The sequence below is a fragment of the Gopherus flavomarginatus genome, chromosome 4 (assembly GCF_025201925.1).
Source record: "Gopherus flavomarginatus isolate rGopFla2 chromosome 4, rGopFla2.mat.asm, whole genome shotgun sequence".
NCBI classification, from domain to species: domain Eukaryota; kingdom Metazoa; phylum Chordata; order Testudines; family Testudinidae; genus Gopherus; species Gopherus flavomarginatus.
Genome location: NC_066620.1, coordinates 44273962 through 44293636, shown reverse-complemented (window position 1 = coordinate 44293636; position 19675 = coordinate 44273962). Strand labels below are relative to the sequence as shown.

The 19675-nt window shown below is 40.5% G+C and overlaps 1 protein-coding gene across 6 annotated transcripts in view; it reads left to right on the top strand.

Annotated features, from left to right (window-relative positions):
• Positions 1–19675, top strand: part of BICRAL (BICRA like chromatin remodeling complex associated protein) — a 69224-nt gene that overhangs the window by 36607 nt on the left and 12942 nt on the right. For 5 of the 6 annotated variants that reach the window (XM_050951779.1, XM_050951777.1, XM_050951776.1 and 2 more), the window contains exons 2-5: positions 7668–7716; positions 12815–12863; positions 12963–13031; positions 16644–18347. In XM_050951779.1, the coding sequence (XP_050807736.1) occupies positions 7673–7716; positions 12815–12863; positions 12963–13031; positions 16644–18347 (1866 nt within the window). In that variant the 5' untranslated portion in view covers positions 7668–7672. Of the gene's footprint in view, positions 1–5200; positions 6790–7667; positions 7717–12814; positions 12864–12962; positions 13032–16643; positions 18348–19675 lie in introns of those variants that run through there. The other variant, XM_050951778.1, reaches the window with a different exon arrangement.

The following is a 19675-nucleotide window of genomic DNA, read 5'->3' as shown; positions in this document are numbered from 1 at the left end:
GGAGGTCTGGCTAGGGGTGTAGACTCTGGGGTGGGGCTGGGGATGAGGGCTTTCATAGATTCATAGACTCTAGGACTGGAAGGGACCTCGAGAGGTCATCGAGTCCAGTCCCCTGCCCTCATGGCAGGACCAAATACTGTCTAGACCATCCCTGATAGACATTTATCTAACCTACTCTTAAATATCTCCAGAGATGGAGATTCCACAACCTCCCTAGGCAATTTATTCCAGTGTTTAACTACCCTGACAGTTAGGAACTTTTTCCTAATGTCCAACCTAAATCTCCCTTGCTGCAGTTTAAGCCCATTGCTTCTTGTTCTATCCTTAGAGGCTAAGATGAACAAGTTTTCTCCCTCCTCCTGATGACACCCTTTTAGATACCTGAAAACTGCTATCATGTCCCCTCTCAGTCTTCTCTTTTCCAAACTAAATAAACCCAATTCTTTCAGCCTTCCTTCATAGGTCATGTTCTCAAGACCTTTAATCATTCCTGTTGCTCTTCTCTGGACCCTCTCTAATTTCTCCACATCTTTCTTGAAATGCGGTGCCCAGAACTGGACACAATACTCCAGTTGAGGCCTAACCAGCGCAGAGTAGAGCGGAAGAATGACTTCTCTTGTCTTGTTTACAACACACCTGTTAATACATCCAGAATAACGTTTGCTTTTTTTGCAACAGTATCACACTGTTGACTCATATTTAGCGTGTGGTCCACTATGACCCCTAGATCTCTTTCTGCCATACTCCTTCCTAGACAGTCTCTTCCCATTCTGTATGTGTGAAACTGATTGTTCCTTCCTAAGTGGAGCACTTTGCATTTATCTTTATTGAACTTCATCCTGTTTACCTCAGACCATTTCTCCAATTTGTCCAGATCATTTTGAATTTTGACCCTGTCCTCCAAAGCAGTTGCAATCCCTCCCAGTTTGGTATCTTCTGCAAACTTAATAAGCGTACTTTCTATGCCAACATCTAAGTCGTTGATGAAGATATTGAACAGAGCCGGTCCCAAAACAGACCCCTGCGGAACCCCACTTGTTATACCTTTCCAGCAGGATTGGGAGCCATTAATAACTACTCTCTGAGTACGGTTATCCAGCCAGTTATGCACCCACCTTATAATATCCCCATCTAAATTGTATTTGCCTAGTTTATCAATAAGGATATCATGCGAGACCGTATCAATGTCTTACTAAAGTCTAGGTATACCACATCCACTGCTTCTCCCTTATCCACATGACTCATTATCCTATCAAAGAAAGCTATCAGATCGGTTTGACACGATTTGTTCTTTACAAATCCATGCTGGCTATTCCCTATCACCTTACCACCTTCCAAGTGTTTGCAGATGATTTCTTTAATTACTTGCTCCCTTATCTTCCCTGGCACAGAAGTTTAACTAACTGGTCTGTAGTTTCCTGGGTTGTTTTTATTTCCCTTTTTATGGATGGGCACTATATTTGCCCTTTTCCAGTCTTCTGGAATCTCTCCCATCTTCTATGACTTTCCAAAGGTAATAGCTAGAGGCTCAGATACCTCCTTTATTAACTCCTTGAGTATTCTGGGATGCATTTCATCAGGCCCTGGTGACTTGCAGGCATCTAACTTTTCTAAGTGATTTTGAACTTGCTCTTTTTTTATTTTCTCTTCTAAACCTACCCCCTTCTCATAAGCATTCACTATGTTAGACATTCCTTCAGACTTCTCAGTGAAGCCTGAAACAAAGAAGTCATTAAGCATCTCTGCCATTTCCAAGTTTCCTGTTACTGTTTCTCCCTCCTCACTGAGCAGTGGGCCTACCCTGTCCTTGGTCTTCCTCTTGCTTCTAATGTATTGATAAAAAGTCTTCTTGTTTCCCTTTATTCCCATAGCTAGTTTGAGCTCATTTTGTGCCTTTGCCTTTCTAATCTTCCCCTGCATTCCTGTGTTATTTGCCTATATTCATCCTTTGTAATCTGACCTAGTTTCCATTTTTTATATGACTCCTTTTTATTTTGTAGGTCATGCAAGATCTCGTGGTTAAGCCAAGGTGGTCTTTTGCCATATTTTCTATTTTTCCTAACCATCGGAATAGCTTGCGTTTGGGCCCTTAATAGCATCCCTTTGAAAAACTGCCAACACCCCTCAATTGTTTTTCCCCTCAGTCTTGATTCCCATGGGACCTTACCTATCAGCTCTCTGAGTTTACCAAAATCCGCCTTCCTGAAATCCATTGTCTCTATTTGCTGTACTCCCTTCTAGCCTTCCTTAGAATTGCAAACTCTATGATTTCATGATCACTTTCACCCAAGCTTCCTTCTACTTTCAGATACTCAACGAGTTCCTCCCTATTTGTTAAAATCAAGTCTAGAACAGCTTGCCCCCTAGTAGCTTTTGAACCTTCTGAAATAAAAAGTTGTCTGCAATGCAGTCCAGGAACTTATTGGATAGTCTGTGCCCCGCAGTGTTATTTTCCCAACGTATATCTAGATAGTTGAAGTCCCCCATCACCACCAAATCTTGGGCTTTGGATGATTTTGTTAGTTGTTTAAAAAAAGCCTCATCCACCTCTTCCACCTGATTAAGTGGCCTGTAGTAGACTCCTAGCACGACATCACCCTTGTTTTTTACCCCTTTTATCCTAACCCAGAGACTCTAAACACTTCCCTCTCCTATGTCCATCTCCACCTCAGTCCAAGTGTGTACATTTTTAATATATGTTTGTGTCCTTTGGGGTGTAGGAGGGTGCCCCATGCTAAGATCGAGGGGTTCGGAGAGTGGTAGGGGGAACAGGGCTGGGGTATGGGGGGTGATAGCTCTGGCTGGGATGGGGCTGGGGATGAGGGGTTTGGGTGTAGGAGGGTGCTCCGGGCTGGGACTGGGGCTTGGGGCTGGGGAGGGGTGAGGGCTCTGGCTGGGGGTATGGGCTTTGGGGTGGAGTTGGGGATGAGAGATTTGGGGTGCAGGAGGGCGCTCTGGGCTGGGATTGAGGGGTTCTAAGTGTGGGAGGGGGAACAAGGTTGGGATGGGATTGGGGCACAGGAGGGAATCAGGGTTGCGGTCTTCGGGCTTACCTCAAGCAGCTCCCAGAAGCAGCGACATGTCCCCCCTCCGTCTCCTAGGTGAAGGCACAGCCAAGCAGCTCTGTGTGCTGCCACATCCACAGGCACCTCCCCCACAGCTCCCATTGGCTGTGGTTCCCGGCTAATGGGAGCTGCAGAGCTGGGGCTTGGGGCGAGGGCAGCGTGTGGAGTCCCCTTGCTGCCCCTACACTTAGGAGCCGGAGGGGGGACATGCCATTTTTTCTGGGAGCCGCGTGGAGCCGCAGCTAGCTCCGCTATGCTGCCGACCGGACTTTTAACGGTCCAGTGCTGAACCAGAGCCGCCAGGTCCCTTTTCAACCTGGCGTTCCGTCAAAAATCGGACACCTGGCCACCCGTTTTTAAACAGGTAAGCCTAAAGACTTGCACTTGCTTGCATCACGTTGAATTTGGCTCAGTATCTTTAACTTAGTTACCCTATGGTATTTATAGAGCATCAATCACCATAGTATCTAGATCTCTATGAGTGAAATTCTGCTATCAGTTACACTGATGTACATCTGGAATAATTTAATTGAGGTAAATAGAACTACTTTAGCTTTACACAGTGAACTGAGCAGAATTTAGCCTAAATATCTAATTAGCCTCTAAGTTTCATACTTAGTTCTAAACTTGAACCACTTTTCCACAGACCACATCCTCTATATGCCATTTGTAGATCTTTTGCAGACTCTATGCGGTGTCATTTTTTTCTTGCAGTTCAGTATGGCATCATATTAAGTAGGAAGTTGTGGCAGTCACTTGAGGCTATAATAGTAGGAAGTTGCTACAGTTTCTATTATTTGAAGTGTATCGAGTCCCAAAAGCATATGACCCTTCTAATATATATGGATGATGCCCTCAGTAGAATATAACCATTTTTGGATCTGAGCTGTCCAGAAATATGATCTATGTATCTTTGGCTAGTGTGAAGTACTGTTGCATTGATTGTGTAAAGACTGCTGATAGTAATTTTTTGCATATGTCTATTGAACCAGATCACTGATAGGTAAGAAGGAAATAATGGAATCTATTCTCCTTTCCATACATGCACAGAATTTCTGTTGGCATTAATGGGAATTTCATTAGAAGTATGGAAAAAAGAATAAAGTTGATCCTAAATCAGATACTTTACACTGATACATTTCATCTGTAAAGACCTGTTATGTGTGGATTGTCGTCCAGCTTATTTGTATTTTGTGATGGTCTTTTTTTCGGTTCATGTGATATTTAGAGATTATGGGCCTAATTCTGTCTGAAACCTAGAAATAGGTGTAATAGACCCCTGAATAAGCATGCAAATACACTGCAAAAGCGATGTTAAGTGTTCTTCTGATCAAAGCCTAGATTCACACAATCTTTGCCTTCCTACTAACAGAAGAGGTAACTTACCGAAGTCTAATGGCCGTTTCTGCACAAAAGCCATTTCATGGTTAGGAAGTATATGAGCATGAATATTGTAATATGCCGCATAATATTCCTCTGCTACTCATATCTTGAATAGCCTGAGGGGTAATCTCTGTGCTCATATTTCTAAGTCATTTTATGTGTGGTTGAGCTTTTTTCATTTAAAAAAAAAGTCTTAGTCCTTTACAGGATGCATGCTTAGGATCCTATGTTTTAAGTGGATAGGTTTCACCTAGACTACTCCCTGGCTGGCTCAATTCCCTTCCAGGTGCAGAACTCTGTATTTGGGCTCTTAAAAGTCTACTCCACTGGCATTGAGACTAGCTCGCAGCACAATTCATTATTCTGGCATGTTGTAAGTGTGCTTTTGTTTGGGAGCTCACTAATCATGGCTGCCCTTGATCTTTGCTGCTTGCTAAAATGTACAGTGTATGTATCTTTGTATCGTTAACAGTGTGTTGGGTAGATTTTAATAGAATAGACTTGCAGAATGAAGAAAAACATATTGGTAGATATTTTTCATTTTGAATTAATCAAAAAAGTCTTTAGTGTCAAGACTTTATAAAGTGTAAAGATTGTAAAGAAGAATATGAATTACCCACTGAAATTTTGATTTATAATGTATTTTCATTCAGTCCTACATTTTCTTTTTAAAATATAATTTGCAGATTTTGACAAATGATTGAGCTTTTACTATCAATTTCAGCTTATTTGTTTTTATTGGTTTGATGCATATGGAAATACTGAAGCTGAGCAAAACTTCTGCATTGTTACTTAGACTTTTATTTCTTTTTTCTTAAAATCTATAACCTTTATTACTTTGACACAATAGATTTTATGGTCAATTTGGTAAAACATTTCCATCTTTATTTTTGCTTCTTCTCAAGTTCAGTTGTTTACAAGCAGTTGGTTGCACGGTAGTGTCCCATGAAGTAGCCACAGAACTTCTTTTACATAAGAAAATATACTGCTATTGTGTTTTTGGGGTGGGGTTTTCAAAAGAACCTATATAATGCAGCACACATTTTATTGGTTTTCAGTGAGACTTGTGCATATGAGGGCTGGTCTACACTGAAAACTTATATCAGCGTGGTGACATGTCTCAGGAGTGCAAAATTATGCCGAACTAAACCTCGGTATAGGCAGGGCTAGGTTGATGGAAAAATTCTTCCATCAGTCTAGCTACTGCCTTGAGGTCAGATGGATTAACTACAGCAGTGGGGGAACCTCTCCTGTCACTGTAGTGAGTGTCTGCAGTGAAGCGTTATAGCGGCCTACAGCTGTGCCACTGTAATAGGGTATGTGTAGACAAGCCCTTAGAAAATCCCACCACTGAAGCAGTACTCCATGTGCGGACTCAAAATTCTGCTGATAGATCTAAGGAAAGAACAGCGTACTATAAAGGCTACTAGGAATAGAGTTAAAGAAAGCTGTAGGCTAAACATTTATTCGTAATAGTACATATTTACACAGTGCAGTGACATAATAAAATAGTGTTTATGTTGTAAATCATTGTGGTTTAAATCCTCAGCCCAGCATCCATACTGAATAGTTGGATTTGGCATTGAGTAGATGGGCTAGTCCATAGGGGAAATAATTCTCTTTCCTAGGGTGCAGGGTCACTCCATGGATGCTACTTTAGTCCAGTAGTTGAAATAGCTCTCTGTCGGCTCAACTTGTCCCCCTCCCCTCCTGCACCCAACAGGAGTAAGCACCGGAGAATCCACACAGTGGTGGGCTCCCCCCACCTGCTTCTGCAAACTAGTGCAGAGGGAATCCTTACTGTGTGGGGCTCTGCACTATAGAAGGGCTGCATATCCCTCCAAAGTAATTTTGGATAACACTTTGTTTGCAAGTCCAGGTGATAGGGGAGATAGTGGAGTTGTCAGCAAGGTAGAGAACAGAGGTAATTGAGAGAGATTACTAAGAAATTTCATTTTGGACATGTTAAATTTGAGGTGGTTGCAGGACACTCCTGAGGAGATGATATAAAGACATTTGGAGACGTGAGAGTGGATAGTTGGATGGGAGGTCAGAGTTATGGGTAGATTTGGGATATGCCAGCATAGAGTTTGTATCTTAAATAGTGAGAGCAGATGAGGTCACCCAAAGAGAGAGTAAAGGAGGGCAAGAGAGGCAGTGTAAGGATAGAACCTTAAGGGGTATTAACCGAGTGGAAAAGAGTAAAGGAGATAGAGCAGTCAAATGAGATGATGATGGTTATTGTGGTAGGAGAACCAGAATCCTACAATCTCAGAAGCCTAAAGAGCAGAGCAGGCAGAGGAGAAATGCAGAAGAACATCCATGCCAAACTGAACAAGCAGTGAGTAGGGGAGAAGATGGCCATGATGGTTTGGAAGTAGAGATAGGGTGTAACTAATGCACAAGTGATTAAATACAATCCAGTTAATGCAAGTGATGTGTGTAGCAGATATTTCTTTAGGATTTTCAGCTTCTACTTCTATTACCAGGAGCTCACTGAAGTATGCTTGTGATTGTCACTTAGAAGAAACTAAGGGTGAGCATATCTTTAAGGGCCAGCCACTGACACAAAAGTGTGTTAAAGGGTTCTGAGAAAACAGCATCCTTCTCAGCCAGCTGCTCAGTGCCTTATGACTTAGGTTGGGCATATAGTGTTCTTCCCAGCCCACTGGGCTGTGGTTCCTACTCCCTTCAGATTACTTCACCTTATTGTATCGTGAGTAACAAAACACCATGCTTAGTAGTCCCCAATGTTCCAGGTTTTGCAATGCTCATTTGTTCCCTGAGGAGTGAGCTGTCACTGTAAACAAAAATTCCCAGAAACGTATTTTACTGGGAGAGAAATATGAGTATAATTAACATTTTTTGATCTATAAAGTGGTCCAGTTAGTCAGTTTGATCAGGCCATTGTCGTCTTCCATTTTTAAAATAACCGCAGAATGACAGGATTAAAATACTGCGTTATGTTTACACAGATAGATACATGGGGCTAAATTCTGCACGCAGATAAGAGTGCAGGACTCACATTAGCTTCAGGACTTGGATTAACTTTAGTGGCCGTTGTACAAGTTCTAAGAATATGGCCCAGAGTAAATATCACATAATTCCCACAAATTGATTATTGAAAAAAAAGTGATGTTTTGAAATTTTGTTTTATTGTTGAAGGAAATTTTTTCTCTGATTTTGATGAAATACCAGTCATTTCCTTTTTTGCTTTAGTTGTCATGGATGATGACGACGATGAGTCCTGTCTCCTTGATCTTATTGGGTAAGTTCCCTTTAAGAAATTCTTAAAGAAAAATCTATGCAAAATCATTGTACAAAATTAATCCATATAAAAGATGATTAATTTTCAGTAGACTCTGGAAGTTGGTGTCATGTGATAGTTTGGAGGCCTGTAAGTGAAATGAACAGATAGTCACAATCAGAGTTTATGCTAATTGGTAGTCCACTGGTTTTTGACATGACACTGACTTCCCCTCTTGCTCAATGATGGTCCTGTCAGGTCAGTGTTGAGGCACATTAGCAAACAGGGAAACCTACCCTGTGCGCGTGAGGCAAAGGAAATATCCCTTTTTTGGCTATATAAAGGACTTTAGCCTTCAGTGCTGTCAGAATAGCATGTTCACAGACATTACCTTCTAAATGAAAATATAATTAAAATATATAGACTGATTCAAAATACAAGCTACCTAAATTATTTTTACAGAAGATAAGATGCATTTGTGTACCAATTTTATAGGGTTGAATTGCTACCGGTATTATAAAGAATTACAAACAATCAGGAATTTTAAAGTATCAGAGGGGTGGCCGTGTTAGTCTGGATCTGTAAAAGCAGCAAAGAATCCTGTGACACCTTATAGACTAACAAACGTTTTGGAGCATGAGTGAATACCCACTTTGGGTATTCACCCACGAAAGCTCATGCTCCAAAACGTCTGTTAGTCTATAAGGAATTTTAAAGGTTATCAACTTTTGTCTATTCAAAGGCATTTTTATTTTAAATCTCTATTTGTGTAAAAAAAACAACCGTCCTCCAACCAAACAAACAAAATCACAGTCTTTCTACTTTTCATTATTTCTATTCCATTCTATACCACTTTTACATGCAAATTGATGTGTATTCCATATGGGATTCAAAAATCAATATTTAGGTACAGTTGCAACCAAGAAAAGCTTTATGTGGAGTTGAGATATATTCACTGTAGGCATGGTGAAGTCCTTTTCCCTTGACTAGCTAAAATATCAGTATAGTTCTTCAAGAGCAGACATTTATCGTAATATGTCCAAAATGTGTAGAACATATTGAATATCCAATATGTAGTACTTTTTTCAGACTGCATTTTTTTTTCAAATGATATGCCAGTCACTGCAATAGGAAAGTTTTCCTGCATGGTTCTAGCTGTAGATGAAATCAAGAAGACAAATCTATCCACATATGTCAAGTATAGCAAACAGTGAGCTTTATCTTGCATTGCTTATGCACCCAGAACTTCCACTGAAACCAGTGAGAGCCTTGAATGCAAAAAGAATGAAGTATCAAGCCCAGTAATAACTATAATTTGATCAGACTAGTATGTGAATAGCCTACCAAATAACAAGTTGTTGGTAGGTGTTGCCTAACCATCATCATGTACAGTATTATAATATGAGACTGCTGACTTCAGCCACCAAAGGGAACATATTTACATCCTGCCTGGAACATCAGCTTAAGAATTGTCCAAATGGAAACAAAAATGAAAGCACTCATTAAGAAGCCAAGTTACAAGAATTCCAGTCCAAGTCCAAAGAATGCTCAGAAGATGAGGTCCTACAAATAGAAGGGTGTTGGGTGTAATGCATTATTTGTTGTAGTGTCCCTTTTTACTGCTTGTATCAGCTGTCGTTCAGAGCATCTGGCAGGACAGAAAAACTGAAGTTCGTCTCCATTAAATCTTTCAGTTTGGTAAGTGTCTTCTAATCTTTGTGGATTTATTTTTAGAAATAATAAAAGTTATAAGAAAGGATTGTTAGCTAGGATGATGATAAAACATCAACATTTAAATTTGTCATGATCACAAAAGCTGGTAAGCAGTATTGATAGTAAAAGTCTTAGTCCTGTATCAGCAAAACTCCATAAGCCCAATGTGTCCATGTATGAATGAGACAGTGAAGCCTTTCTCCTTTTCATTTTCTGTAATCTGTACTGAAAATGAGATTTCTCTTAAAAATATAGTGTGAAGGTTGTAGTGTGTGTGAGTAGAATCAGATCTTAGATGCCTAGATGTTACCTGAGTCTCATGTATATCATGCAATATGTTTAAAATGTGTATAGTATAACTTCTGTTTGAGCTACAGCATAGCTTTTAGAAATATATCTAGTCATAATTTTAAGACTTCAGGTGATGGAAAATCCACCAAGTCCCTAGCAGTGTTCTTCCAATAGTTAATTACCCTCACTATTAAAAATTTCTAGCCTGAATTTTCCTCTTCCAATCATTGGAACTCATTATACACCTTTTTCAGCTAGATTGCAGAGCCCAGTGCTATACTATATGCATTAATATTAACTTTATACAGGAATTAGGTTTCCCGCACCCCCCTTTTTAAAAAAAAATCCCATTTAAATTAAAATAAGTATAAAAGGCATTTCTTTAATTAGTGTAACTAGCAGAACAAGTGGCTGGAAACAAATTAGGTCCATTCTAAGATTAGCTCTGTATTTTACAGTTAAAAATCACTATTTAGTCGTACTATTGCAATGGAGTTTGAACTGGAATGTACTTTATGAAGATTCTGAAAAATATTCAGTTTTTTCCCCCCTATTTTCAATCTAGTTTAATTAAAAGCCAACTGTAGTTATTTATTCTAGCTAATTAGGCTTGATTTAAATAGATATGACAATTAGCTGAGTAGGAATGAATCAGATATCCAATTCCATGAAAATGTTCTCATACTAAATTAAAGCCCTATTCTAGAGGCACAGAGTGCAACTGGCTAAACAGGGCACATGTGTAGTAGCAGTATGATTTTCTTGGTGTTTGTGAGCTTGTGCTATAAACTTATATGGAGACTTGAGGTGTCTTTATTTTGTTTTCTGTTTTTCTTTTAGGATGATCAAGAAAGAAGAGGGAAATTTTAAGATTGACTCTGGTGTTTATTGGGGAGATCCATAAAAATGTTTTTCAGAATGTTTTATTAGTACTATTTACAAATAAAGATTATTTCTGTTAAACCAAAGAGGTCATGTAACTTTTTGAATTGAATGTGTATATTAATGGGTGTATCAAGAAAATAATTGTATAATTGCTATATTTAGCAATAACTACAAAGTAATCCCTGTAATTTAAAGTCACATGTTTGTATGCATACCTTGAGAATTTTTACTACCAGATTTGCATTGCATGAATGTATTTTTTTTAATACGCTTGAACTGCAAATACTTAGTTCATCTAGCTGCACTTCTTTTTTTAATTGTGTATTAATGTTTTGTTCAGTGAAAGAGTATCTTGAAGGCTCTTAACCAAAGTAAGCTGTCATGGGAGGGTAACTGGTTAAAAGAAAGGAAACAAAGGGTAGGAATAAATAGGCAGTTTTCAGAATTGAGAGAGGTAAATAGTGGTTTCCCCAAGGGGTCTATACTGGGACCAGTCCTATTCTACATATTCATAAATGATCTAGAAAAAGGGGTAAACAAGTGAGGTGGAAAACCTGCTCAACATAGTTAAGTCAACATAGTCCCAAACAGACTGCGAAAAGCTACAAAAGGATCTCACAAAACTGGGTGACTGGACAACAAAATGGCTAATGGAATTCAGTGTTGAAAAATGTAAAGTAATGCACATTGGAAAACATAATCCTGACTATACATATAAAATGATGGGGTCTAAATTAGCTGTTACCACTCAAGAAAGAGATCTTAGAGTCATTGTGGGTAATTGTCTGAAAACATCCAGTCAATGTGCAGCGGCCAAAACATCCAGTCAAAAAAGCCAACAGAATGTTGGGAATCATTAAGAAAGGGATAGATAGTAAGACAGAAAATATCATATTGCCTCTAAATAAATCCATGGTATGCCCACATCTTGAATGCATGCAGATGTGCCACCCCATCTCAAAAAAGATGTATTGGAATTGGAAAAGGTTCAGAAAAGGGCAACAAAAATGATTAGGAGTATGGAGTGGCTTCCATATGAGGAGAGATTAATAAAACTGGGACTTTTCATCTTAGAAAAGAAATGAGTAAGGAGGAATGTCTATAAAATCATGACTGGTGTGGAGAAAGTAAATAAGGAAGGGTTATTTACTTCTCCTCATAAAACATGAACTAGCGTTCACCAAACAAACTTAACAGACAGCAGGTTTAAAACAAACAAAAAAAAGGAATAATTTTTTTACACAACACACAGTCAGCCTGTGGAACTCCTTGCCAGAGGATGTTGTGAAGGTCAAGACTGTAACAGGGTTCAGAAAAGAACTAGATAAATTCATGGAGGATAGGTCCATCACTGGCTATTAGCCAAGATGGTCAGGGATAATGTCCCTAGTTTCTATTTCCAGAAGCTGAGACTGGGCGACAGGGGATGCATCACTTGATGATTACCTGTTCTGTTAATTCCCTCTGGAGCAACTGGCATTTGCCACTGTCAGAAGACAGGATACTGGGCTAGATGGACCCAGTATGGCCTTTCTTATCAAGTTATCAAAAGAAAAATGCATGTAGTCAGTTATACATTTGATTTCATTTGGAAAAGATATAACTTTTTCCCCCAGCGAAGATAATGATGTTGTAGTTGAGAAAATTTTCTTTTTTATGAATAGACTGGCAAGAAAACATCTTAAATATTTAATTATTAAATATGGTGGCTCTTTATCAGGACACTAACCAATTTGCAGGCAATAGAGGAGATTATTTGTATTTTAGTGATTACATTTCTTGATCTAAAACCATTGATTGTCCATTTAATGCAAACTCTGTTGTGTTATAGAATATTGGGTATTTATTTAACAGATGGTGTAATCAGTAGTGGCCTATAGAATGGAAGTAAACATGTAAAGTGATATTTAGATGTTTTTGGAGTAATGAATATTTGTAAACTCCTGAAATTCTGAAATGTAATGATGAGAATTCCTGTCTTTGAGGAAGCCTCTTTTAAAAAAAAAAAAAGGTGAAAAATATAAATTTACATATTAACATGGTTTGCTGAAAACAAAAAAGATAGATCCTCAGCTGAGTAAATTGGCATAGCTCTATGGAAGTCAGTGGAGCTACACTGATTTACATGAAGGGAGCACCTGGCTCAAGGTTTTTATTGCTTTTTGTCTTAATTATGCTTTTTTAACAAATGTAAGTACTTAGTGATAACTTTTTTTGTTTCTTTTTTAAGAGATCCACAGGCACTGAATTATTTTCTACATGGTCCTAATAGTAAATCTGTAAGTAGTATTCTACTATACTACTCTAAAATTACATGAACTTTAGTGACTACTTTATTATTAGTTTAATGTTACTTTACTACATTTGTGCCTTAACAGAGCAATGAAGACTTGACTAATGCAGGGTACTCTGCAGCCAATTCTAATTCAATTTTCGCCAACTCCAATGTAAGTATTCAGAAGAGAAAATGTGTATTTATTGTGATTACACGTTTTCATCATAGTGTTTGTCCTGTATACAGCTAAATGGAGTAGATGTTAATAATGTTAATAACAGACATAAAATAGGCACATCTAGACACTGAAAACTGTGAATGTATGTTTAAAGCACCTGTAACTTCTTTGTAGTGGCAGTTTTTATAGAGGCAAATTGTCCTCATCCCCTCCCTTTATTATTTATTTATTATATTTATTTTATTTATTAACGTTTATTTTGCAGTACAAACACGTAGCAAATGACATTATTCCCTACTCCAAACAGCTTACAGTCTAAAAGACAAAGGTGTGACAGGAGGATAAGACAAACACGGTGGTTGGATGAAAGTGGGGAAAATGGTTTTAGGATGTGCACAATTTTCAGCTAGCCAGGAACAATGATCACAATTTGTCACCTATCTAGCCATTTATTAGACAGCAGTTCCCTGTATACATCATGGTAGAAGTGAGTTTTAAGGAGGCACATGAAGAAGAGCAAAGTCATGGCTATGTTTTTTTTGTCTAGGATCTCTTCCCACATATCAGAGAGAAAGCAGGAAGGTGCTCATGGGAGAAGTGGGCAATGTGTGACATTTCTTTCCTGTGACAGTCACTGGTAGCTCTCTTGGGTCCTGCTGATTGCAGGAATGGGGGAAGTAGGAGCCTATTTTCTGCGTGTCTCAGAAACTGGAGATGCCCATAGGAAACAGGGTATTAAGGGAAGTCAGGAGACGCTGGGGAAAGTGGGTGTTGCTGAGGGCAGTTGAATTGTCTGGGGGGAGGAGTGATCCTTTAGGGCAGAGGTGGGCAAACCACGGCCTGTGGGCCACATCTGGCCTGCGGGACCATCCTGCCCGGCCCCTGAGCTCCTGGCCTGGGAGGCTAGCTCCCTGCCCTTTCCCTGCTGTCCCTTCTGCCCCGCAGCCTCAGCTCGCTCGCTGTGCCACTGGTGCAGTGCTCTGGGCAGCAGAGCTGTGAGCTCCTGGGACAGCGCAGCTGCAGAGCCTGGCCTGACCTGGTGCTCTGTGCTGCGTGGTGGTGGCGGCGGCATGGCCCATCTCCAGCCGGGTGGCGTGGCTATAGCGCCACTAGCTACTGGTGCTTCAGGGGGCACAGAGCAGGGGGGATTGGATAGACTGCAGGGGCATTTGGGGTGGTGGTCAGGGGGAGGGGCAGTCGGGGAGGGAACAGGGGGTTGAATGGGGGCAGGGGTCCCGAGGGGGAGCAGTCAGGAAGGATGGGGGGGGGGTTGGATGGGGCAGCAGGAGTTCTGGGGGCAGTCAGGGGATAGGAAGAAGGGGTGGTTGGATGGGAGAGGGGTCCTGGGGGAGCTGTCAGGAGTGAGAGGAGGGGTTGGATGGGGCAGCAGGGATCCTGGGGTGGTCAGGGGACAGGGAGCACAGGGGGGTATGGATGGGGCAGGGGTTCTGGGGGAGCTGTCAGGGAACAGGGGTGTTGGATGGGGCAGGAGTCCCGGGGGGGGCCACATAGGAGTGGGGGCTGGGCCATGACCCCTTCCCCTAACCGGCCCTCCATACAATTTATGAAACCCGATGCAGCCCTCAGGCCAAAAAGTTTGCCCACCCCTGCATTAGGGGCTTTGGGAAAGGCAGAGAGCCTGCTGCAGCCTGAGATGTTTGTGATGGGCCAGTAGCCGGGAGGGCAGTGGGAGCTGGGGCAGATGGCTTTTGGCTGTAGGTTCATGGGGCAATATCCTGCATTCTTCCCTCACTCCCATTTAGAGTAATAGGATTTAAGGCCAGGAGCGACTACCAGATCAATCTAGTCTGACCTTTGTATCACAGGCCACCAACACATGCACACTAAGCCCAACGGCTGAAATTAGACCAAGGTGTTAAGGCCCACAGGACACTAAACTAATATAAACCACCAGCAGAGAGTAGGAGGGACTGAGATGCACCAGTACCAAAGGACCCTTCAGTGGCAGGATATTAAGTGAAATACACCCACATGGACCTGACCATGCACCCATACCACAGAGGATGGGGAAGAATACCCAAGGTCAATGCCAGTATGACCTGTGGAAAAATTCCTTCCTGACCCCACATAGGGCAACCAGCCTCTGAGTATATGAGCATTAACAAGCCAGACAACCACTTGAGAGAGAGAATTATCAGTACCACCCGGAGTCCCATCCATGATCCTATCTCCAGCCATGGCCATCTGCTGCTTCAAAGGAGACAAAAAAGAAAAACAAAAAACCCACAAAAACCAATATCACAATACCCAAACCAACACCAGAATACATTGGGTCACCCCTACAGGTGACAGCTGATGCCTGAGCTTTTAAGAATATCTGACATGAACCAGAAGGCACTCTCAGGGTCGCTGAACCCCATCCCCCACCATCACAAGCAATCATGTCATACATCCCATGCATAAATTGGTCCAGATCTCTCTGAAAACTAATTAAGTTGTTTGTTCCCACAGCTCCTATTGGGAGGCTGTTCCTGAACCTCACTCCTCTGATGGTTAGAAACAGTCTTCTTTCTGATCTCCAGCCTGAATTTGTTCAAAGCCATTTTATACTCATTTTAAATAATGCTTGCCCATGTCACTCACTGAGCTCTGTTTTCAGCCTCTCATATGCCCTCAGCTGCCACCACTGCTCCACAGTGACCTGACTCCCCGCACATGGACAGGGAGTGGCCAGAGCATAATTCCCAGATGGTGGATGATCCTTTGGGTAGCATAGTCAACTGGCACATGTTAGAACAGACACCAGGCTGTTCTCATGTGGACAGAGAATCTGGGAGATATAACCAGGTTTCAGTTAGCCCCCCATCTGCTGTACCTAATAGAAGGTGCACACAGCAGAGAATCTGGCCCCTAAATTTTAGATGTTTCTGAAGTGCTGATAAAGTATTTGTGCCAGATTTAATCCTTATGTTTTCATGCATGTACTGTATATTATAGTTTTACAGGTAAAGTTGTAAGGTTTCTGTTAATTTTTTTGAAAACCTTTAATAAAAAAGCAAGAACTATCCCTCAATATTCCAAAATGACAGAGATGCTTTCATAAAATAAGCTAGCTTCAGTAAAAGGCAGACACAAATGTGAATTGAATAAATAAATTATACTTATGAAGTGGTGTGGCAATCAGTGAAAGGGGGACGAAAGCAAACACTGAAGGTAGAGGTCTGAGAGATTTCCAATATGACAACTGTGTCATGCAGCAGTTTTCACAATGTTTATGTGAAACATCCAAAGCAAAAAATTCTCTACCCTTGAATCTGAAACTGTCTGAATTTCACACCCAGACCTTGCATTTATCATGGGCCAAAAAGGAATTGAGTTTTTGAAGACATCTTGGCTTTGAGTGGGTTGAGATTTGAATTTTGCACCTTAGCAGTGCTGCCCCAGCAGTTTGTTTTGAGGGCATAAGTGGTGCAAGAGCTTTGTGCTGGCCTTATGCACGGGTTGATCTTCACTGTGCATATGTAGCTACAAGGATGTATTATAGAGGGGCTTTGTTCTTTGCAGGGAAAAAATTAATTGGAAACAGTTTGTATCTTACATTATTTAAAAAATGCAATGTAATTTATTTATTGTTTTTCATTTCAGAACACTGATCCTAAATCCTCCATCAAAGGTGTAAGCAATCAGCTTGGAGAGGGGCCTAGTGATGGACTACATCTGTCAAGTAGCCTTCAGTTTCTTGAAGATGAACTTGAATCTTCTCCTTTACCTGATCTCAGTGAGGATCAGCCTTTTGATATTCTTCAGAAGTCCTTACAGGAGGCCAATATTACTGAACAGACTTTGGCAGAAGAGGCATATCTGGATGCCAGTATAGGTTCTAGCCAACAGTTTGCACAAGCTCAGCTTCATCCTTCTTCATCAGCATCCTTTACTCAGGCTTCTAATGTGTCTAATTACTCAGGTCAGACGCTGCAACCTATAGGAGTTACTCAAGTGGTACAGCAACCAGTTGGAGCATCTTTTGCAAGCAATACAGTTGGTGTGCAACATGGCTTTATGCAACATGTGGGAATTAGTGTTCCCAGCCAGCATTTGTCTAATAGTAGTCAGATTAGTGGTTCGGGGCAGATACAGCTAATTGGTTCATTTAGTAATCAACCTTCCATGATGACTATTAACAACCTTGATGGATCTCAGATTATATTGAAAGGCAGTGGACAGCAGGCACCTGCAAACATGAGTAGCGGACTCTTGGTTCATAGACAAACTCCTAATGGTAACTCACTGTTTGGTAACTCAAATTCAAGTCCAGTAGCACAACCTGTAACTGTCCCATTTAACAGCACAAATTTTCAGACATCTTTACCAGTGCATAATATCATTATTCAGAGGGGTCTAGCACCAAATTCTAATAAAGTTCCGATTAATATCCAACCAAAGCCTATTCAGATGGGTCAGCAAACAGCTTACAATGTGAATAACTTGGGAATACAGCAGCATCACGTACAACAAGGGATTCCTTTTCCTTCAGCAAGTTCACCTCAAAATTCAGTAGTTGGTCCTCATATGTCTGTTAATATTGTTAATCAACAAAACACAAGAAAATCAGTTACTCCTCAAACAGTTAGTAATGCTGGCGGTAGTATTGTTATCCATTCTCCTATGGGACAGCCTCATGTATCTCAAAATCAGTTTCTCATACCTACAAGTCTCTCTGTCAATTCTAATTCGGTTCATCATGTCCAGACCATAAATGGACAACTTCTTCAGACTCAACCTTCCCAGTTGGTTTCTAGTCAAGTATCTGCTGAGCATGTTATGCTGAACAGGAACTCTACAAGCATGCTCAGGGCCAACCATTCATATTCAGGACAGATGCTGAATAATCAGAATACAGCTGTTCAATTAGTTTCTGGTCAGACATTCACAGCTCCTGGAAGTCAAGTTATAGTAAATCATGGAACTTCTCAAATTGTTGGTGGACAGATGCCATTACAACAGGCATCACCAACAGTGTTGCATTTATCACCCAGTCAAAGTAGTGTTTCTCAAGGTAGATCAGGTTTTACTACAATGTCACCTGGACAGTCTACAGTCTCAAATATGTCAGCATCTAATCGGTTTACTGTTGTAAGTTCTTCTGGCACAGTACATCCCAGCCTGGGGCCACCAGTTCAGTCTGTTGCATCAGGAGGAAATTTTACTGGAGATCAACTTACACAGCAGAATAGAACACAAGTTTCAGTGAGTGTATCACATTGTCTTCCAGTTTCCTCTTCTAAATCTATCAGCACTTTCAGTCGCACATCAGTAGGAGTAACACAGCAACAGTTCACTTTTGCTCAGGTATGAATACCCTTTAAGTACCAACAAAATTGCACAAAAGCATTCTAAATCATTTCCTGTTTCTTTGGTGGGGAAGGACATTAATAGGTAGTGTCCTTTAATACTGTATTCTCCAAAAATATTCACACATAATTTACTGTGCTTATGGTAATTGTTTTATAAACAAATATTGTTGATCTACTGAAGAAATATCCAATTCCTGCTGAAACCATTTAATCAAAAAACCTCTTTGAATGTTTCTTTAATGTGGATGAATCTATCATTCCCATTAATTCAGATAGTCTTGCTTTTGTTGATTAGTGGTGGAATTTTTAAAAGTGTTCAGCATGGGCCTATTTCTGCTTCCAGTGAAATCAGTAGAAGTTTTACCATTGATTTCAGCAGGAGCAGAACTATGCCAAGTCAGGACTTTTGAAAATCACACTGTTGGAGTCATAAGGCAAAACTCTGGCATGTACTAAGTACCTGAAGATCATTTTGACTTCAATGATAGTTATGCATGCGAAGGTCCTCTCAGTATTTGTCCCACAGAAATTGGAGATGGAAAAGAGTATATAGTGCTCTAGGCCATTTCTCTGCCAGCACAGGATTATTCCCTGCAGCAGATTTTATTTAATTCTCTGTTCAGTATGGCTTTAAATGTCTCAGTCAGTTTGGATTTTCAGTTTTGAAGTTTGGGGCAGAGACGCACTCTTGTATAGACCATTGAAAGAGTTACAAAGAGCTGAATTTTGTGGAGCTCTTTGGGGAGAAAAAGTTCTCATGTAATCAGTTGTGAAAGAGAATCCTTATAAATATGCCTTCTTTAGTAAGTGATCAGTAAAATTAAAATAGTGCTATTCTGTGTAACTCTGAATCAGAAACTGCATATGTGTTTTGGGATGGGGAAAACAAGCTGGATTGATTTGTGGTGTTGGGGGCAGTAAGTGAATGACTAGTGTCACGTGATCAACAGTGGGAATTTACACCACTTCTGAAATCAGCTAGTTATTTTGTATTTTCCTTAAGTATAATAAATTGGCCTAGTTACCTGTTCTTTGAGGTGTCTTCTGTATTTCCTCACTTGTGGGATGGGCATTTTGGGAAGTTTTGAAAAGCAGTGTCCATTGGAGCCACAGAAGTGCCCTCTTGTTGGCACTGAAAATTCTGAGTCATAAAAGGGCTGTGTGACCCCCGCTAACTCAGTTCCTGTCCATGACTAGCTCTAGCTTTTTCCTGTGCTCGCAACCATATTTTTAATTTCAAACCACCCTTATTTTATTGTTAAATTGTATTTTAATTAATTAGTTCTAGATAGTGTACCACTCTCTGGACCAGGATTCTTGTAC